General features: G+C 42.7%; 1 protein-coding gene across 3 annotated transcripts in view; it reads left to right on the top strand.

Moving 5' to 3' along the window:
- The first annotated feature begins 1,409 nt into the window (after positions 1 to 1,409).
- Positions 1,410 to 22,487, top strand: part of DNAH1 (dynein axonemal heavy chain 1) — a 125,713-nt gene continuing 104,635 nt past the window's right edge. Inside the window, exons 1-8 of one of the 3 annotated variants that reach the window (XM_079967203.1) lie at positions 1,410 to 1,563; positions 13,958 to 14,165; positions 15,037 to 15,109; positions 16,635 to 16,809; positions 17,354 to 17,510; positions 18,915 to 19,047; positions 20,906 to 21,067; positions 22,086 to 22,338. In XM_079967203.1, coding sequence (XP_079823329.1) covers positions 13,974 to 14,165; positions 15,037 to 15,109; positions 16,635 to 16,809; positions 17,354 to 17,510; positions 18,915 to 19,047; positions 20,906 to 21,067; positions 22,086 to 22,338 — 1,145 coding nt within the window. In that variant the 5' untranslated portion in view covers positions 1,410 to 1,563; positions 13,958 to 13,973. Of the gene's footprint in view, positions 1,564 to 13,957; positions 14,166 to 15,036; positions 15,110 to 16,634; positions 16,810 to 17,353; positions 17,511 to 18,914; positions 19,048 to 20,905; positions 21,068 to 22,085; positions 22,339 to 22,487 lie in introns of those variants that run through there. The other 2 variants (XM_079967202.1, XM_079967204.1) reach the window with 2 other exon arrangements.

Below are 22,487 nucleotides of genomic sequence, written 5' to 3'. Positions count from 1 at the left end.
GAAAACCACAGGGCTCTCCGGGCTCCATGCAATCGGAGAGGGCGCTTCGGAGCCAAACAGTCAATAGCCCTGGTTAACTCCACATTCCAGCGGGCCACCAGGGAATCGGCTGAAAGGCCATCAACATGGGATAGAGCATCCCCTACCACTCTCTGGAAACCATTTGGATCCATTAAGTGGCGGGGGCGGACCATCCGAATCGGTCCCACCTCCCTGCAGAGGGGATGGGTCGCAGAGAAGTCCAGTTGCACCAGGGGAAGAGGGGATTGTGTTGGTACATTTAATATGTTTGTGGGATTTTATGCCAGTCACACATATATGTATACATACACATACTCACATATTTCTTGGTAGTGAGGGCGGGACGGGTGTGGTTGGTTATCTTTAGTTGGCTGCAGTGAGGTTTGTTGGGGGGGGGGGTTGTTGGGTCAGGTCAGCCCCGATGCTCACTGTTCAATAACCGTAAAGGTAAAGGGACCCCTGACCATTAGGTCCAGTCATGGCCGACTCTGGGGTTGTGGTGCTCATCTCGCTTTACTGGCCGAGGGAGCCTGCATACAGCTTCCAGGTCATGTGGCCAGCATGACTAAGCCGCTTCTGGCGAACCAGAGCAGCACACAGAAATGCCGCTTACCTTCCCACTGGAGCGGTACCTATTTATCTACTTGCACTTAGACGTGCTTTGAAACTGCTAGGTTGGCAGGAGCAGGGACTGAGCAACGGGAGCTCACCCTGTTGCGGGGATTCGAACCGCTGACCTTCTGATCGGCAAGCCCAAGGCTCAGTGGTTTAACCCTAGAGCAGACCTAATCCATCTTCTCACATGCTCCAAATCCATTATAACCCTCCTGAGATCTACAAATTTAATTAATAATAAAAATAATAGCAATAACAAAAATGGGAGACAACTTTGCAGCATCGTGGAGACAAGGCATCTTGCTTAGAAACATATCCACTTATTTCAAGCAAAAACACTTCCAGCTGGGTTTTGCCTGGGTTTCTGCGCATTGTTATCTTGGACACAAATAACAACTCTGATTTTCCACCAAATTCAGTGCACTTTGCTCATTTCACCATCTTCTGGCTGTGCTTATGCTTCTTTATATACACAGGCATGCACCTCCCTAACCGGACGAAGCGTAACGTCCCTCACTGCTCATCGCCCCGCTCTTGACTCGAGACTACGGGCCAGCCAAGCGACCTTCCGGGCGACTAAAGGAAACTTCTTCCCTCTCTTCTCTCTCAGCAGCCGACGCGTGTTGGCTCACTACGGGCACAACCAATTTCTCGGTTGTGGGGGGGGGTGGCGGCGCGGAGAGAGAAGAGCGAGAGGAAGAGAGGAATGCAGGGAAGTGAGATGCCGAGAAGAAGTCAGACGAGGAAGGGGGCAAAAAATCTAGGGAGTATCAAAGAAGGCTGCTTGTTTGGGGTAAAGAGGCAGCTGCGTGTCTCCCCGCAGCGGTCCGGAATGGTTCGGTCCCCTTAGCAACCGTCCCCGGCGTCTGTGGCTTGGAGACCAAAGCGGTTTCCCGGCGCAGGAGGAGGGGGAAGCCGGGCAGGTTGGTGCATACACCTGCGCGCTTACTGGGTGGGACTGGGGGAAATGGGCAGCCGGGGGGAGGCCTGGGGGGGGGGTGGCGGACGGGTGGCGGACGGGGATAACAGGGGTGGGAATGCACAGAAGGGAGCGCGCTTTGGCTCTGGGGTCCTGCTTGCAAGTGCCCCACAGGCACTTGAGTTGGCGGGTGGGCCCAAGTTGGCCGACTCTTCTCACGCTCTTCATTGCTGAAGCACCTGCTTTCCCCCAGCCTCTGTGCTTCTGGAGGCCTTTGCTTGGAATCACAAGCTGGCAGGGAGGGGTGCCAACTTGAATAAAATATGGGGGGGGAGGTAAACTCCACCTTGCATAAGTAAAGGTAAATGGACCCCTGACTATTAGGTCCAGTCATGGCCGACTCAGGGGTTGTGGCGCTCATCTCGCTTTATTGGCCAAGGGAGCCGGCGTACAGCTTCCGGGTCATGTGGTATGACTAAGCCGCTTCTGGCGAACCAGAGCAGCGCACAGAAATGCCGTTTACCTTCCCGCCAGAGTGGTACCTATTCATCTACTTGCACTTTGACGTGCTTTCGAACTGCAGGGACCGAGCAATGGGAGCTCACCCCGTCGCGGGGATTCGAACCGCCGTCGTGGGGATTCGAACCGCCGACCTGATCAGCAAGTCCTAGGCTCTGTGGTTTAACCCACAGCGCCACCCACATCCCCTTGCATAATTAGGGTTGCCATATTTCAAAAAGTAAAAACCAGGACACTCCAAAAGTTAGGAAGACTGCAGCTGTTGAGCCCAATTGTTGACCCCAAAGTTTCCCCCAGACGTCACTTCTGCCTTTGAAGATCTGGACGTATGGCAGCCCTATGCATAATCAATCACAACGTGGTGCACACATACCATTTGAATGGTAATGGGGGGGGGCAGCCCCCTCAAATATTTTATTGGGGTGGACTGAAGACCCCCTTGGTCCATAGGAGTTGGCACCTATTCAAGCTGGGGGGAAACATTGCTACACTGGGGGGAACATTGCTTGAGGGCTTCCAATGGGCATCTAGGTTGGCCTCTGTGACAGAACAGGGTGCTGCAATGGATGGGCCATTGGCCCAATGCAGCAGGCCTCTTTTGTATGTTTCTCTGATTTACCCAGCCAGAGCTGGAAAGCTGGACAGGTCCTGATCCATTTGCTGAACAATTACAACCTAATGCATTGGATAGAAGATGCTGTAGTTACCTAACCCGACCTGGCTAGCAAGGGCATTCCTGGGCCTCTGAAAGATCCTCCTATGGAAGTTTCTGAAGTCATTACACTACTGTAATAAAGCACCTAGGTGTATTTCAGCAAGGATACAGTGTGCCTTTGATTTGGCCTACCTTAGCCAGTGAAATGGCTGGGTTTTACTTTAATGTCATCATGCAGTTTTCCATCTTTGGGCAAAAGATTCCTGCATCACGGGGTTGGACTAGATGACCCTTGTGGTCCTTTCCAACTCTACAATTCTATGATTCTATGAAATACTGTAATGAAGCAGTCCCAGCTCCCTTTAAATTAAATGTCAGAATCCTGTATTTTAACGTATTACAGCGGGCAGAAACTCCACGCCATAGGACATTGAACTAAGCTTCCTCTGGTAGTTGTAGCATCGTTTTCCTTGAAGATTTTGTGTTATTGTTTCATTTTCATGAAAGGGTGGCACCTGAAAGAGTTCATTAGGCGAAATGCATCCTAAGTCAGATCAGATGGTTGGGCGGGGTGACTTGGGAAGTCTCTTCCAGTGGCTGGAGGAACTGGACCAATGATGATCAGTCTTTAATAACAGAGAAGTTGTCAAAGCACTGTAGTAGCATACCTTAGGATATGGGGAATACTTTTTAAATTCACTTGAAGCTTTAAAACAGTTTGTGAGCAAAGATTACACAGTTAAATATGAACTTTTTCTTCATATAGAGTGTCTTCTGTTAGTACTTAAAATTTGAACAGGATATGTTGGTTTAAGACTTAGATGAGGTTCTTTAGAATCAAATATGGTTTTATATTCACTGATTTAATAGGAGATTCAATCATACCTCTAGAACTACTTAATGAGGCTGCAATCATGCCCACTTTCATGTGAGTGAGCTACACTGAGCTCAGTGGGACAGTTCTGAGTAAACCTGCATAGATTTGTGCTATACATGTATTTTTGTGTCTTTTTCAGCACTCCCAGAGGGACAGGAGAAAGTTGCACTGTTCTTGTACTAATATTGTTTTTAGACCATATTATCATCATAATGCTATCATAAATTCTTTAAAATGGCATTAATTGGAGATATAAGATATAAATATATAAAGATACTACAAAAGATAAAACATTCCTGTGATATTTATCCTATTTTTGTTTGTTTGTTAATAATATGTTGGGATTCTGTTTTCTTATTTGGCTTGTTTCTTATGCTTCCTTCATTAGGTTTCTCATACCTAGAGCATAAACTACAATTTTCCTGGCAATTTTTTTCTTTTAGTTTTTGCTCTAGGAATGAAAAGTAGAAGGACTTTTTGACAGCAGGTTTTCATGTTTACAGTTCAGTGTTATTTTTGCCTATACTGACCCGGCCTTAATCCCCTGCACATCTGTATGGACAAGTTTAATTCATTGAAAAGGTAATGTTGACGGGGGGGGGGGGGGGCGTCTTCTATGCAATTATTGGTATTGGTTCTTCAGGGACTTGCTTTTGTATCAGAACATTTATGCTTTATCTTTTACCATAGTGTATGAGTTCATAGTCCATAGTATCTGAGAGAAGAGTTTTCAGGGAAGCTATTTTCTCAAATTCCAAATGTTTTGAGGACTGGTTGCAAGTTACTCAGGACTGACAGAAACTCACTCGGCATATCTTTAAGCCACATTGTGGCTACTTTCTGTGTCCTTGGACTAAACCCTGACATTAAAACATGTTCTGAGATTGAATCCTGGTACATTCAGCCATGCATGGCTTATATTTAGAGAAAACCATTGTGCTCTTTGGTTCTCAAAGGGAAGCTAGATGCCATTTTCACATATTCTTTGAAGCATATTTAAGGCTAGCTTTTGGGGAAATACCATCTTCTGTGATATCACAGGAGCTTTAGCACAATAGTTTATGCTATTTAGAACCAGGATTTGGAGTTGTAGGCGCAGAGGCTTTGGTTTTTTTAAAAAAAATCAACCATTTCTTGCTTATTCCCCTGATGAATGGGTCACTAGGAATGCATAAGCAGACAGAGAATATTATTCTCCCTCAGATATTTGTCTGTCAGCCAATCTGATGTTTCTCCTTTCAGCCTTTTATTGTTATTTGGATTGCTTTTTTAAAGTATTTTTTTCTTTGCCTGTTAAAACAATTGAGTCATTTTGAACCCTATTTTAAAAAGCAATGGTTTTCCTAGCCCATTTGGTTGAAATGTTGAATCAAAGAGTTGAAGCTACAGCATCAAAAGCTCATTCAGAGAGTAAGAAAAATGAGTGGTTATTCAATGTCTTGGATATGTAATTGTGGCTTTGACTGAGGAATTGATATTGTCATCATGGCACACGTGATTTATATTGTGTCAGCATTTCTATTATAGCATGATCTCATTTCTCCTAGTACCATTACACAGTCCTTGCCTTGAATAATGTTGCAGACTTATCCAGAAAATATGCTTTTGAGACGTTGAAGAACTCGTGGTATATCTTGATGAATGTTTTTGTTTCTGCAATGTATGTATGATCAGCAGTAGTAGCAAATATTAGTGTCAGTGAAATGTTTTAAAAACATTTTTTTCCTGAATAAGAACATAGTTTATTTCATAAAATATGGAAGCATTTACTAACCTGTTTTAGGTAAGGAAAAGATTACTCTTTGACCTTTCTTCTTCTTTGGCGATAGAGGAAAAATATATTATTTGGGTGTAAAATAAAATTATGCAGCCCAATCATATAATTATAATTAAATTATAATTAAATATTATAATTAGAAGCCACCCACTTATATAAAAAGCCAGGGTACAATATATTCATTATCAGTTTTGAAGCCCAACTGCATGAAATTCTTATAAGCAATAGAATGACACATGTGAAGAAGAACTAATATCTGTTGACCAGTAGAAAGGAACTCTTATTTTCCATCCCTTTTATTAAGAGAATTGCTCAGCACAATAAAGAAGCCAACAACTTTTCCCTTGAGTAAGGAGAACTTTGGCTTAGGACTTTGAGGAAGGAGCAGATTTCACAAGGATCCAAAAATCATGATTGCAGCAGGGTTGCAACATCTTAACTGGCACTGGCTCCATCAAAACAAAACAAAAAGATCAGCAGATCTTGATTAACAGCTGTGGTGGCAACCCTACATCAAGGACTTCCCCCATGCATGCCCCACACCCTCCCCAGATCTGCTCTAGGGGACTGGGGAAACCCCTAGAACAGATTTAAGGGGTGCATGGGAGGAAGGAGAGGGGAGTCACATTGCGCAAGTGGAAATTATTCTTCTAATGAGACAATGACATATCACAACTTTAGATACAACCCTTGGGCTTACTCACTCTGTTTTGTTTTTCTTTTTTAAAACCTCTTTCTATGTAGTTGGTTTAGTGAGCAGATTGTCAAGAGTTAAATAAATAGGTGTTTGGTAAATTATTTTCAAGCCAGGTTTTCTTTTCCTGTACTCTGGAAAGACTGTGCCAGTTTCACAATAGTCAAGACTTAGTATGAGTACTTCCTCCTGTGCATCTGATAGATGGGCATTCCTTTGATCAGCATACCGAGCAGGAGTTTATTTTAATTGGTGGATAGATTTTGGTGATTGCACAGAACTCCAGCGAAGTGCCGATGACTGTACCAGCTGCACAGCGGTTGAGATTCAGTTGAATCCATAATGCACAGGTGAATTGCTCACTCCCTGTCCCTCACGACTGTCAGTGGACTTCAGCTCTGTCCTGCTCAGCGTATGTACCCCAAGCAGTGGTGAAGCTTGAATTAACCACAGCATAGCTTACCATGCCATATCCATATTGCCTAAATACCATACTTTTCTGTGTATAAGATGAACTTTTATTATGTGAAAATAACATTTAAAAATTGGGCTCATCTTAGACACAGGTAGTGCAGAGGGGGGAGGGCGGATTGTTTGCTGCCATGAGCAGTATATTGTCACCGGCATTAGTGCGGGTGATTGGTGGCTGCGGCAATGGCTGCTGTCAGTTGGCCACTGCTGTGGCAATTGGGTGTGTGATTGGTGTGTGCTGTCTGCAAGCGATAAAACAATAGGTTGCTTCTGTGTCACGTGCGATAGGAATTGTTGTCGAGGCAGGTGAGAGTTCTTAGGCATTCCCCCCCCCCAAAAAAAAAGCTCAACAACTCTGCGCAATCTCCCTCTTTAATTTAATTAGTCCTCCAAAATAGGGGGCGTCTTATACATGGAAAAATACGGTAATGTGTCCTTAAAAGCTGCCATTTCCCAGCATTTTGGAGCTTGAATGCACATCCCTTAATGCAACATATTGAACCATGAAGTTTTTTGTTAATTGAATTTGATTTTTTTTTGACATTTGTATTACTATAACTACTACTGTTAGACAAAAGCAAATATTAGATGTTCCTTTTCACCTAGACAGCAGCCCATTTTCCAAAGCTTGCAGTGCAAATTGATAAATCTTTCCAGAAAAACCACCAAAGCATAGTCTATGAAAGAAAAAATCACACCATCTGTCAACATCCTGAAGTCTCTTATCAAATGTTCAGCTTATTCAAAATAAGTAATTTCTTATCTGTACATTCCCAAATTCAGCAGGAACCATTATCAATTGTACATCTCCTACACTGAGAGGTTTCAAATCAGTTCTGTTGAACTATTTTCTAACTATAAGCCCCAATTCCTCATTATATGATAGAAGACTGTGATTCTGCCAGCTGTGGCCCTATATTTTGGTTGCCTCATTTGTGTTTTTGTCCCATACTGTGGTCATAGATATATAAATGAGATGTCAAATCAACTCATAAAAGAGATTATTTAAAAAACCGGTTTTCCAGATTGCTTTAAAAAGTCACAGGGACTTGACAAATGGCAGAACCAGAGATAAAATACAAATTAAGTAAGATTTTAGTCTTTAAGCTCTATGAAATCACTAGGTGAGGGCCAAACCAGATGTGTGTCTGTTTGCTAAACATGCACTTGCTGGGTTGGCCATAAAGAGAGGGTTGTGGGGGTGAGTCTACTTCAGTCACAGAGCGGAGCAAATGCAACCCCTCCTTACTTCCCTGTACTCCATTGTTCAGAGACATAGTCCCATGGCTGACTCACCTTAACCCCAAATAATAAACTATTATGTAGATGTCCTCTACTGTTTTAAGGGCTGCTTCAAACATTATGAATTTCATAAAGAGAATATTTCCACATCAAATGCTTGCAGAGCTCTTGAAGATCTTCAAATGGATGATTATTCATGTGCCTTTTACATTGAATGTGTATGTACTGAGAAGACCTAGCTGCATCTCTATTTCTGGAGTGATTGATCAAATCGTACAGAGCTGATTGGAAGAGGGCTTTCTAGAGCAGCGAATAACAGAAAGCTGCCCTATTCCAGGTCAGACTATTTGTTCATCTAGCACAGTGATGTCTACTACAATGCAATGACAGTGGCTATCCAGGGTCTCAGGCAGAGAAGGGTCTTTCACATAACCCTGAATCTTTTTTAACTGGAGATGTCGGACTGAACCTGTGAGCTTCCATCTGCAACTGAGCTTCAGTCCCTTCCCAATTGTGCATCACCTAATACTTGGTGTTTTAGGAGCCTTTCATTCCTCAATTAATTTATTTGCAGGGTGCAGCAGCACCTTAGGGTGGCCCAGTGCAGCATTTAAGAATGGCTGGTAATTCTTTTACCTCCCTGGTCCAGATTCAAATTCTTCTTAGTCTGCATTAGAAGTCAAGAACACATTAGAACCTGAGAGTTGTTGTTATTTTGCTTTTCTTTCTTTGGATAGGCAAGTAACCAACACAGTCCTTTGGACCAAAATATCTTTTAGCTTACATTGTTGTTCCGATGCAATACATAAAGATGAGACTGAGAAGACTGAATATGTTGGTCCCCAAATTGACCTTAAGATAATCAGGTTCTGTAACACACATATTCTGCCTGGAGTGGATATGCAGAAATTCATAAGCATGATTGCCCTATTTCTTTCACATATGATTAGATCAGTACTGAAATAGCAAATTGTGGTGATATTGGCAGTGTTGTCATTAGGCTACAGAGCTGACTTCCCACAGAGACAAAAAGCAGTAATTCACACCTCATGCAGGGCTGTAGCTTCAGGATACTTGTACATCATGTCTGACACCATGGTATCTATCTATCTATCTATCATCTATCTATCATCTATCATCTATCTACACACACACTATAGATTTTGAAGTTGAATACTGCAGCAATGTGTGCATTAGACTGAACTGATTACTGTATAACAGTAGCTGCCATACTGTGTACCTCTAAGTGTGACTGGATCAACTGATCACTCCTGATGCAGAGATGCAGCTGGGTCACCCACCCTCAGGTGGTGGCCCATGGTTGTTTCCTACTGGAGGCACATGCAGAATAGTAACTTAGGTGGAAATGCTTAGCTGTGGTGTGCAAAATGTCTCAGGTTCAGTCCCTGCAAGTAGGGCTAGGAAAGACTCCTCTGAAACCATGGAGCGCTCCTTCCAGCCGGTGTAGACAATATTCAGCTAGATGATGATGATGATGATCATTTTCTTATTTATACCCTGCCCATCTGGCTGGGTTTCCTCAACCACTCTGGCTGACTTACAACATATATAAATAAAGCATAGTAAAATATCAAACATTAAAAACTTCCTGATACAGGACTGCCTTCAGATATCTTCTAAACATTACGTAGTTCGATGGCCAACTGCCTGGCTTAGTAAAGCAGCTTCCTGTGTGTAGTTAATATTTTAATGTGCTAAAACTACATATTTTCATATCTAAGGCAAAGTATTTCTCCCATTTTAATTCAGTAAATAAGTGGAGCCTCAGCGGTTAGAAGTTTGGGAAACATTAGTTTAAAAATTGAAAAATAAAGGCCTATTAGTTGTTGTTTTTAAGCATAATTGTTATAAATTGATGTGTAATTGTTATAAATATGTCATGGGAAAACCCACCCCCACCCTATGTAATAGTTCCTTTGAGTAAATTACCGGTACATCTTCCCAGATTCCAAGCCCAAATAGTGTAGCACCCTGCTTGTGGTTAACGCTTAGCTGGAATGAAATATTCAACGCAGCAATAGAGAAATTAAAATAATAATTTATTTGTCAGACAAATAAATGAGAGGCACAGTGGTATATGGTTACCAAGCTCTGGCCTGGCCTCCTGCCATTCTGGCCAGCACTTATATTTCCTTAATCCAGCCCCCTTGCTCCTCCTGTGGCTGCCTCTGTCCAATCAGCCTGGTTGAAATTCCTATTGGCTGTTTGCTAGAACCAATCACAAAAGATACACCCATTTCCTCTTGTCCTTTTATGGGAATCAAAAAGCTATATATTCTTCTATCTATAAATGACAAATAAGTAGTAATATATCTTACATGTGTCTCAACAAGGAACCTTAATTACCAGCTCACCTCGCCCTATTGCCCTCCAAAACAGATGGTTAATCTTAAATTTTTATCTTAAACAGATGTCAAGGATCATCATTGAAAGATCTCCTTCTCTTGAAGGTCTTTTAAACAAAAGCTTGACAAATGCTCTAATGATGTTTCCTGCTTGGCAAGGGGGGCTGGGCTGGTGGCTGATGGCCCCTGTGATCTCTTCCAACTATATGAAATAAGAATCTAGCATAAGGATTTAACATTTCTTAGCTTCTAATTCCTTTGCATAATTACATTTAAGCCAATATATTTAATACATAACATAAATAACCTTTTTAAAAGGAAAAGAAATCTTAAAAGGATCTCAGTTTAAGAAAGAAACAACTTTAGAAAAAGACTTCCCAAAATACTCTCTTCCTTTCTGCCAACTAGATGCTTTTCCATTGCTCTTGACCTTTGAACCTTAGGAAAATATGGCTCAAGTTTAATGGGAGGCACATGGTTTTATTTTACTATTTACCCACTCTTAATTATGTTTATCTCTTTTTTTATCTTCTGTAATATGTAGGGTCAGTGTAACCTTGGCTGTCAGCCTGTAATTCCCTTTTTACGACTTTGAGAATTGTTTTCTGCTATAAATCAGGGGGCCCCCTTGTCTAGGAGGAAAAACATTTTGCCAAGGTTCTTAGACAGCTGCTCTTCTGCCTGGCATGAAACATTTGAAGATCTTTAAGCTCATTTTAAAATACAGGCCCTGATCAAAATATAAGCTTGATAAAAATGCAGGCTTATGATTAGATGCCTCAATAGCTCCCTGCTGGGAAAATATTATCTCCTTACCTGTTTTAGTTCATTGTTGGTAAGGCAGGGTGGCGTGGAGTCCTGCAACTGAAGCATCACTAGAGAAGAGAGGCACAGTTGCTCCTTCTATGTCCAGGCCAATTATTATTATTTATTTCTGTATTTATCTAGTTTCAGTCGTGGTTGTTCTGGTGCTGTACCCCTGCAATAGGACAGTGCTTCTGCACCCTTTTAACAAGCAATATGCCAAAGACCCGGAAGTGCTCATTTTTCTTCTCCTAACCATGACATGACATTTCAAGAGTGTTCTGTTTGTTGTTGTTTTTCAAACTGTGAAGGCCTTGTGCCAGCTTTCTTTCTGCTAAATGGAGGAGAACTAGTATGGCTACAGCTTAGAAAAGAAAGCCACTTTTTAAGAAGGCCCTTTAGAGGAAAAAGTATATTGTGGCAGTTACTTCATGAAAGTGCTAACTTGCTGAGCCAGCACAAAACGCAGTAGGCTGACCCCCTCAAAGGTATGTAGATTTTGCTCGTGTCTTGGTTTTTATTGCCATTTCACCTTCATAATTAAGAGACAGCATCTGCTCAGTCACTGATCACCAAACCTTATTCACTGGTGCCGTCCCACTATGTTGCGGCCATCCATGTGTGGTAGTCGCAGCCAATCAGGAAAGATCTTGCTGTGAGAGGTTAGGTTGGGCACATAAAGAATAGCTTTGGGGGCCAGATTTTGCACAACAAAAGACTGCAGTAGCCTCTTGCCAGAATGCTGAGGGCAGCCCTTAATTAACACCCTCATTTACATAAGTATCTTTATATAGCTTGGATACCCAGGCTCATTATAATTGCTTGTGCTTGCATTTAACCTGACAGCTGAATAGAAATTGTGAGAGGAGATCACCCAGGAAAAAAGGAACAACCAGACAATTAAACAAAAAGGCTCCTGCAGCCATTTTCTGAATTTATTTTAATTAGTAAAGAAGCTGAAACCAAACACTTTACATTTATTCTATTCTGAAGTTTTGTTTTTTAAAGAATCCTAGTGTTCTTTATGGTTTATGCGATGGTAAGATAACCAGAGGTTTTTTTTGGTAAAGGTCTATTTGTTTTGACTTTTGTTTGATTTGGGTATAACTTGATTCCATTATGTTGTGGGATCCATTTTATTATGGAAAGTATTTCTTTCTCATTTAATATTGTAACAATACAATTACTGGCTTATGGTCAAAGCTTAAATAGCTAGATCCAACATACAGCACAATCCTAACTCTAAGATGTTGATGGGTGGGTACAATGAGACAAATACAAATATAGCTTATTTACAGTCCACCAACCACAAATTAAGAAAATTATAGAATATAAAATATATCAGAACAAAAAAAATTCCTTCCAGTAGCACCTTAAAGACCAACTAAGTTAGTTCTTGGTATGAGCTTTCGTGTGCATGCACACTTCTTCAGATACACTGAAACAGAAGTCACCAGACCCTTCTATATAGTGAGAACCACCCTTCTGAGTAATACCCCTCCCCACCTTCTCACTATATAGAAGGGTCTGGTGACTTCTGTTTCAGTGTATCTGAAGAAGTGTGCATGCACACGAAAGCTCATACCAAGAACTAACTTAGTTGGTCTTTAAGGTGCTACTGGAAGGAATTTTTTTTGTTTTGACTATGGCAGACCAACACGGCTACCTATCTGTAACTGAAAATATATCAGATCATTAAAAGAGAAGGGAGGAGAACAGCTGCTGGTGGGACTGGACATTTTTCTTCATTGGAGCTTCAGCTGTGCCCTAGTGGGAGGAAAGGTCTGCCATTGGCAGTAGCAAGCAGAAAGGCCAAAAGTGAAATACATCAGGCACCTGGTGCCAATGGCTTTGAATCCCCTAGATCCAAGGCCTCATGAATTCCCCAAGGCCCCCCCCCCCCACGCTTGAGCCACCTCAGCTATGCCAGTCTGGAGATGACATAGCAATACAGTCATACCTCGGGTTAAAGTTGCTTCAGGTTGAGCGTTTTTGGGCTGCGCTCCGCGGCGACCTGGAAGTAACAGAATGCGTTACTTCTGGGTTTCGCCACTTGCCCATGTGCAGACACTCAAAACAACATCACATGCATACGCAGAAGCGGCGAATCGTGCCCCGCAGACGCGGGTTGTTTCGCTTCAGGATGCTAACGAGGCTCCGGAACGGATCCCGTTCACATCCAGAGGTACCACTGTACCGTCAACAGAATCGCCCCTACCTGCCCAAGCCAGCATGAGCCAGCAGCAGGGCTTGGGATGCGCCAGTAAAACCACTGCTTCACTCTTTTCCAAACCAAACTAGGATTGCTCTATGAAACAGGTTTAAGCTAATTAATTTCAACAGGCTTAAGTATGTCTCACTCCAAATTGGATGCATGTCGGCCATGCATTTTGACAGATTAATATGATTGTTAGGAGAAATCTGGTTGACCACTGTTGGAGTCAAATGGATTAGATGATTCTTTAATAGATGAATGGGGTATACAGGTCATACCATGGATAAAGCTTTGAAGTGTGAGATGATTTTCAGTTGGATTAGCATTTATAAAGTGAGCTTGAGCCAGAGTGAATCTCCAAAGTTTTAGTCCTGGTTGGGGGAACCTTTTTCAGGCAGATTACATCCATATTCTGCATTATTACAGTTTAAGTTTACAGTGCCTGTGGTTCCCTTCCCAAAATCTTTTCCAGGTCTGGAGAGGAGAATCTCTATAAGTGTATTATCACATCTCTGATTAACTAGCCCCATCCACCTGAGATCTGATGTGGACAGTTCTGAGTTGAGTTCATGGCTTCCGTGTTTCAACAGACCCCAGTCCCCTTCATTATACAACTCAAGCACTAAACATGATTTGTAGCATGTACATGAGCCTTTTCATTACTTCATCTGATTAGTAAGTAGCCCTGAAAATTGGAAGTTCTGGGATACAGAGCTATTATTAATAATTTGTTTCCTCTTTATGATGTGAAGAACAGCCTCACAATTCCTTCCTACCCCTAGGAGATCAAAGAGCAGGATGGATAAAGTCAAGAAGGAACTGACAGAGTCATTGGGAAGGAGTCCCTATCCCCCTTACCCCAGTAGCCAGGGTTCAGAGAGCCTTCCGGGAACCAGCAAAACCTCATCGGGCAGTAAGAAGTACCCACCGATAAAAGAAAGGGGATTTTACTCAGATGTCCTTACACCAGGAGCTTTAGATCTCTTGGGGGTAAGTGAATAGAACCTCTGTCTATCATTGGTCTGTAGACAGTTGAAATATAAATGACACAAACTGCTGTTAGAATGAGAGATAGATAAATGTATTTTAAGAAAATATATTTTGAAGTTCCATTTCTGTTTTCTGTCCCATGTCTGCTCTTTCTTTCCTCTAAAGCTGTTTTTCATGTCATAGGAAGGTTGGAATGTTATTTTTATTTATTTCTCCTCTTAATACTGGTACATTTTAGAGCTTTGAGGAGCTAGGTGATTTTCATGAAAATAGAAAGTCGTTTTCAATAGTATCTCAGGTGTTTTTAGGGAGTGAAATGGCTTTCCCTTAATGGTACCCCTCATGCTTCAGTTTATTGGCTTTTTCAAAAGGTAAAGAGTTTCAATTTCTTTCTTTCTTTCTCTTTTAGAACAGGAAAAGGAGGTTGAGACTTGTAGAAAAATGAGTGGAGATTGGTTTATATCAGGCCTGTCCAACCGGTTGATTGCTCACCCCTCCCCAAAAAAGCTCTTATAGTGGTACTAAGATGAGGGAGGGAATTCCACTCGATGATTACTGGAGGCTTCTCCAGATTTATTATACTTCTTAACCGTTAACTACTAACACATTTTCTCTTCAGCTGTAGAGGCTGGGAATGTGATTGTCTTTTAATTAATGTTGAGAATCTCAGGGAACTGCACAAGCTACTGGATGTACCATCAGATGTCATATCTCATTCTTTGCAGTCTGATTGCTATTATGAAAACTAGCTCACCAGATCATAGCTTGCTTTTTCTTTTCTCACTGTATATGACCAATTCTTGTTTGCTCATTGAATTCTATACATGTTTCTGTACTGTCTCTTTGTAATCTTTATTATATTAAATTTCAGGATGTGAGTGCAGGTCCGAATGTATACAGGGACTTACTGAAACAGTCAGAGCATGAGGATCACACGCCAAAAGGTAAGCACACTGAAAAGGCCGTTATCATCACTTTCCTCCCTAGGAAATTAGAAGAAAGTTAAGCTCCTGTAACTGGGGGGTAATGTGAACTTTGAAGAGTATGATTGATCATTGATGGTGCCAAAATGAACAGAACAGTCAAGCGAAGTCAGGGCAGAATAAATATCTGTGGATTTACAGACAAGTGGACTAGCAGCCGTGCCCCAGTCAAGTGGGTGGGAGCCATGCTGAAGGGATCAGAAAATTGAGAAGACCCAATAGCTGGGCTTGTTCAAGGAGCTTGAAAATGAAAGGGAGGGGAGAACGTCTTTTGTTTGGGGGATATGGGACATGGTACAGGTACATCTACCCTGTGAGGTAGGTTGAGAGAAAGTGATTGACCCAAGGTCACCCTGTGAGCTTAGGAACATAGGAAGCTGTTTCATACTGAGTCAGACCAGGAGTCCGTCTAATTGAGAATTGCTCATACTGCCTAATAGCAGCTCTCTAAGGCTCCAGGTGCTAGTCTTCCCAGTCGTACCTAGAAATGTCAGGGATTGAACCTGGGACCTCTGCATGCTCTCCTGCTGAGATACGTACTTCATGAATGAGTGAAGATTTGAGCATAGTGTGACACAGGAGGAGCCAACATTTCTCAGTGCAAGTTTATCATTATGCATATATGCATAACAAACATTTTCACTTCTCCAAGATGGGTTGGATGATAACTGTTCCCTCTTCACTTGTCCCTGGGTTTCATAATTGCTGATTTCACCATGAAACTGGCAAGAGTTACAAAATAACTTAGACTAAATGCAAAGCACAGATAAATAACATTAAACGGAAGATAAGTAAAATAGATAAACCCATTCCCGTTACTTCAGTGGAAGTGGAAAATATGAAAGATCTCATCACATATGGATTTACACCAGAGGTCGGCAACCTAAGGCCCGTGGGCCGGTTCCGGCCCAAATGGGTTCTGGATCCAGCCTGCGGATGGTCCAGAAATCGCCGCATGGTTCTGATTCATATCATTCAGAAATCGTGTCTGTGCATGTCCATGGCGCCTGAAATCGCTTCTGCGCAGGTGTGATTTCTGGCATCTGGGCATGCGCAAAAGCGATTTCCAGCGCCGCAGACATGCACAGACGCTATTTCCGGCGTCATGCTGTGCCAGCCCGGCCCACGGACGATCTCTGCAGGAGTGATCCAGCCCATGCCCGGTAAGCCTTGCCAACCTCTGATTTACACTATTGTTCTTTAATCTGGGTGGAAGAGAGGGAAATTTCCCAGAGCTGGGCCCGCAAGCATTGGAAATCACCACAATTTCTGTCCTTTGCAGGGTGGGAGCAGTTTTTGCAATGTGCATGCAGCTTTCTCTGGGCAGATTCTACCAATCTGCTGTTTTCAGTGGTTTAGGCAGTGCCTTTGCTGCTATAGTGGTCACTTCAGCCAGACTCCCAGATAAGTCTGGGACTGGGACTCTTACAGTAACCACATATTTTTTAAAAAATGTTTTTGTTTTCTTAATCTTGTTTCTTACCAGTCACAACATTTGAAACTCCTGAGAATATTGAGTCTATTTTGAATGCCCAGCAAATTGGACCAACTACAGAAATAATCAAAGAGACGGACTTTCCATTGCAATCATATAAGCCAAAAGTCCAAGTTCCCTTTGAGGTGATTCCAGGACAGTGCCCTCGGAAGATAGCGATCGAGAGGTAATTAGTGCCAGGAAATGGTTACAAAGGGTTTGCGTACAACACCGGCAAGGACCTTTGCATTTGGATGTGCAGCTCTGGATTTCTATATAAATCACAGAGAGTTACACGAGCCTATACTAAAACTATTGAAATGGGTGGGCTTAGGCTCCTCTAGCCCTGCATAGGTTCAGGTTGTAAGATGGCAATCCTTCAGAGAGGCAGATACGCTTCTCTGATTTCAGTGGGCTTTGGAGTGCCAAAATCATACGACTGGGCTACATACGTTAGCTTTTCTCACAGAACCTCAGCCTGAGGCTCCATGAACAAAAATCTACAGGCTGATTTGGAATGGTCTTCAGAATAACAGAGGAGCTTTTGAATCAGGTACCCATCTCTGACAACATTGGAGTATTGGACTGCCCCAGAGCATATAGTTTTGGCATGTCTCTTTACTACACTGTATTACGCAATTTGCTTTATTAGTCAGTCCCTGAAACAGATTAACTACAATTGAATTAGGTTTCCTGTAAATATGAACTGTTTAATCTTATTATTTAACCAGGTTGAGACGATTATATCTCAGCCTGGATATCACTCAGCTCTTAGAAATGGCAGGGATAGATTCCAATGAATTGATGCCAAGACACCAGGACCCTGACAATATGCCAACTATTGAGCAGAAGAACGACCCTCTTTTCCCTGTCTATCTCCCATTACAGGTAAGATATGGGATTCAGTGGTGCATGTGATCTACTTCAGGGATTCCCAAGCCTTTTACAAAGTTGACCCAGCAATTGCATTTGATGATGACTTTCCATTAAATAATCTGTGTCTCTATGGATATCTAATTACCATTTGGAAATTGCTGCTGTGCATTATGTCTTAACATTGGATTAAAAATAACCAGGACACTGGGGTGGTGTGGGAGGTGGGGACTGGATGTGACAACATTAATGGTACTTAAAAGAAGCTGAATAGTGTTACAAAAGCCTGGTGCCTGCCCCGATCTCTGCCAAGCAGTAACAAGAGAGTGCATAGGGTTGCAGGCATACATACAGGGTCAGTGTCCCTTTGGAGAATAGAAGACACGGCAGAGACAGTCGTGATTTAAGAAATAGGGTTTATTCGCTATTTGCACCTTCAGTCTGCATGGAGGGAGTCCAAATCTTACAGCATGGCGCAAAGCATTGTAGGTAACTTTTAGTCTCTCCCACAAAGATGGATCTCAGCCGTTTCCTCCCTTTCTTCTTCCCAGAAGCCCCTTGCCCTCCCCCAGAGCAGTTACCGTAGCAACCTTCCAAATCTCCAGTCTCTGGTCACACCTGGGGCAGGACCCTCAATGGCTCTTTACCAGGGGTCAGCAAGGTTTTCCTCGCCTGGACTGGTCTACTCCAGCGGAGATCCCTCTGTGGGCCAGATCATGAGTGTCTGTGATTTCCGGCATCAGCGGAAGTGAATCCCCGCATTGCGCCAGTTTAATGCAGTGCGTGGGGACTTGCCAAGTGGGCGGCTCCGTTCAGGGGCGACTCATGGGCTGGTTAAACGACCCCCGTGGCTGCTTGTGACCCATGGGCCTTAGGTTGCCTACCCATGCTCTTTACTCTAATGCTAACAGGTCTGCCCTTCCCTCAACCAGCCAGGCAGGCTTGCATAAGGCAGCCCAGGAATTCCCTCTCTGGCACAGCTCTGCAGTTAGCTTTTAAAATCCATTTCCCAATCAAAATCCTAGTATTTATATGTTCCTAGTGTTTCAGGGGATCCCCTCTATTTCTATAACAATATGTTTTAAAAATATGAGATTGATGTTTGGGTTTTGATCCAACAAGATGTACAAGAAGCAGAAACCTCCTACAAGATATTAGGCAGGATCCAATGAGCAACCAGAGGCATTTATGAACACACACATACCAGTGCTGCTCACCCCATGGCCTTCATCCTCCCCTCCCCAAGTCATTATAGAAGCTTGGCAGACCTTACACTCTTGCAGCAGGACAAGCTGCTGTCAGAACAAGCAGAGCCGTGGTGCATGTGCAGAAGTACTTGGGTATGCAAAGAGCTGTCAGGATTCCAAGACAGCTATTGACTTTGGTGAAGCATTAATTTCTCACTTCTTGCTTGCTTAGATTTTTGATAATGAAGAGTATGATTGCCGGACTCCAGAAGAGTGGCTTTTGTTGGGTGTGGAACCTGAATCTGAAGACCGGAAACCTATCCCAGGAAAAGCACTCCTGCCAACAGATGATGAGCTTGGGCATGGTAAAGCATAGATGTGATGCAACTGAGTTATTTCATTTATTACAAAGATTACAAAATAATAGTTGAATACATGAGAACCATGCTTTTCTCCCTCCAAGTATTTTTGTTTTGAAGTGTAGCAATCAAAACATACAATGTTTTCTTGCATTTTGCATATATTCTAAGGCCTCACTCTACCCTGAGTGGCTCTATGAACCCCTCCCAATGAAACTTAGAAATTAATGTTTTTAATCACCATATTTTTCTGTGTTTAACATGCCCCTGTGTATAACACAACCCCTATTTTTTGAGACTCCAAGTAAAGAAATCCCCCCTATGCACTATCTGTATATAAGACTACCCCCATTTTTAAACTTGAAAAAATAGGGAAATATATATAGTCTTATACACGAAAAAATATGGTACTTTGTTTCAGTTAACAATTAAGTGTATTTTATTTATGCTGAAGTTCGTGGGAGTCAGGCTGTTGACACTAGCATAATGTTTCATGTGAGTGGAACTAAACTAGTACTTTAATGTCTGAACTTGTGGTATTTATGCATTTCATTAACTATTTTATAAGCCATAATTTTTAGACATGGTGTCTGATTTTTAATGCCTCTGTATCTGGATGTACAATGTGATATTCTTGTGACTTAATTTTTCAAAATATGTGGAGTGATTGCAATTCTTCTATAATCTAACGCAAATGACAGGTGCTTTTAGCCTAAAAATTAAGTCCTGTAAGTTGACCACTTCCGTTAGAACATGTGCCTAACAACATTTTTGCATTATGTGAGTGCCTGGAGGCGGTTGGAGGATGGATAGCAGCTAACGGATTGAGGTTGAATCCTGACAAGACAGAAGTACTGTTTTGGGGGGACAGGGGACAGGCAGGTGTGGTGGACTCCGTGGTCCTGAATGGGGTAACTGTGCCCCTGAAGGAGCAGGTGCACAGCCTGGAAGTCATTTTGGACTCACAGCTGTCCATGGAGGTGCAGGTTAATTCTGTGTCCAGGGCAGCTGTCTACCAGCACCATTTGGTATGCAGGCTGAGACCCTACCTGCCTGCAGACTGTCTCGCCAGAGTGGTGCATGCTCTAGTTATCCCCCGCTTGGACTACTGCAATGTGCTCTACATGGGGCTACCTTTGAAGGTGACCCGGAAACTACAACTAATCCAGAATGTGGCAGCCAGACTGGTGACTGGGAATAGCCGCCGAGACCATATAACACCAGTCCTGAAAGACCTACATTGGCTCCCAGTACATTTCCAAGCACAATTCAAAGTGTTGGTATTGACCTTTAAAGCCCTAAACGGCCTCGACCCAGTATACCTGAAGGAGCATCTCCACCCCCATCGTTCAGCCTGGACACTGAGATCCAGATCCAAGGGCCTTCTGGTGGTTCCCTCACTGCGAGAAGCCAAGTTACAGGGAACCAGGCAGGGGGCCTTCTCAGTAGTGGCGCCCGCCCTGTGGAATGCCCTCCCATCAGTTGTCAAAGAAATTAACAACTATCTTGACATTTAGAAGACATCTGAAAGCAGCCCTGTTTAGGGAAGTTTTTAATGACTGATGTTTTAATGTATTTTTAACCTTCTGTTGGAAGCCGCCCAGAGTGGCCGGGGAAACACAGCCAAAAGGGTGGGATATAAATAATAAGTTATTATTATAAATTATTATTATGTTTTCCTGCTAAGATACTAATACGTGTTGGGGTGCCATTGAATATTAAAGGAGATACAAAATATGGAGCCCAGAACACAAAGCAGGATCACGAGGCTTGTAAGACTGTAAAGAGGACTCTCTCTAGTTCTGCCTATTTTAACCAAGACGATTGTGAAAATGTGATTCCCTGTCTGTCATTCATATCTCAGAGGATCCCAAAAGTTGCAAACTGATCTATAAGTGGATAGATGTTGGTGTTCTGGATTATGATGGAGAGACAAAATTTTACTTGGTTCATAAGACAAACAGCCTGGGCCTAGTCCGGGATGCACAAGGGAAACGTGTACTTAATGGAGGAATGACTGAAGAAGGTGGGCATTGATTTATTTTTTATTGGATTACAGGGAAGAAGTTAAAATCAAGAGCCTCTCTATACCCAATTAGCTGCCTTTGATTCATGAATGTCTTGGATTGTGATGCATCTTTCTGCCTGTTTAATAAGCAACCATGGAATATTTTCTTTTTCCTGACAATCCTTTGAGGATTCATAGAGGTGGATCATAGAATTCTAGAGTTGGAAGGGACCCTGAGGATCATCTAGTCCAACCTGCTGCAATGCAGCAATATGCAGCTGTCCCATATGGGGACTGAACCTGCAACCTTGGCATTATGTGGACAAATTCAGGATTATTTTTAAAAGGGCCTCCATTCTCATCACTCCATCACTTGGAACCTGATCATGTACATGTTTCCTTGGAAATAAGCCCCACAGAATTTGGTATGGCCTACTTTGGAGGGTCACAATTAGATGAGACAACAGGGGACCCGTGATCATATCTCCCACTTTAAAAAAGCCAGTGGTCACCATTGGGGGTGAGGAATAACTGAGCAATCAGATTGGGACTCTGGTACTGGGAGGAGGAGACATAGCACCTTCCCTTATGCTGCGTTCATGATCTAAATTTCAGCTCCCAGCCCCACCACAGCCACTCTTTGTCCTATTAAGTTCCATATGATGATCACATGTTTTCCCCCACATGATTAACTGCTGTTGGTGGGGGAGAGGGCAGTTTAGATTAGGAAAACAGTGTGAAGAAAATTATTCCCTCTCCCCACCCTCCCAACTGCCTTTAACTTTTGAAAATACAGTGGAAGATACAGTCACACATATCCCTCCTGTCTCATCTAGTTGGATACAGTGACATTTCTGATGAGTATTCTTCTGAGTCGCCATTTGGATTCTATTACTCATCATTCTCTTTTCTGCCACGAAACTCTCAGCTTGACACTAGCTTGGTCATAGACTCATTAGATAATTTTGGCACCTGGTTTCTGCAATCTATTTTTATGGCCCCAGTGTGTTCACATTCTTTTCTAATTTATCCCCAGGGAGAGCCCCACTAATGCCCTGTCAGTATTGGGTGCCCCGTGTCCGTTTGCTTTTTCTGGCTGAGGACCCCAGGGTTCTAGCCGAGCGAGTGATTTCTGCCAATGACTTGAGGAAGAAAACACAGGCACTATTGTTGTATAACCTGTATATTGACTGCATGCCTCTGGATGGAATGCAAAGCATTGAAGAAAAGAGTTTGCAGCGGATGAAGCAGATGGCAATGGAAACTTCACGTCTGAGGAAAGGGAGTATGTAAGTATTGCAACAGTCCTTCATACTGAAAACATGTTTGTGGTTTTAACACCTTGTTTATGACAAGGGAGGCCTAGCCACCTGGGTGGCAGGATAACTCCAACATTATCATACCCTCACACCCTTTCCTTCTCATCACATTTCCTGAT

Source organism: Podarcis cretensis, assembly GCF_951804945.1.
Source record: "Podarcis cretensis genome assembly, chromosome: 2".
Lineage (NCBI taxonomy): Eukaryota > Metazoa > Chordata > Lepidosauria > Squamata > Lacertidae > Podarcis > Podarcis cretensis.
The sequence above is the reverse complement of the archived record's forward strand: the minus strand, read 5'-3'. Positions and strand labels throughout refer to the sequence as shown.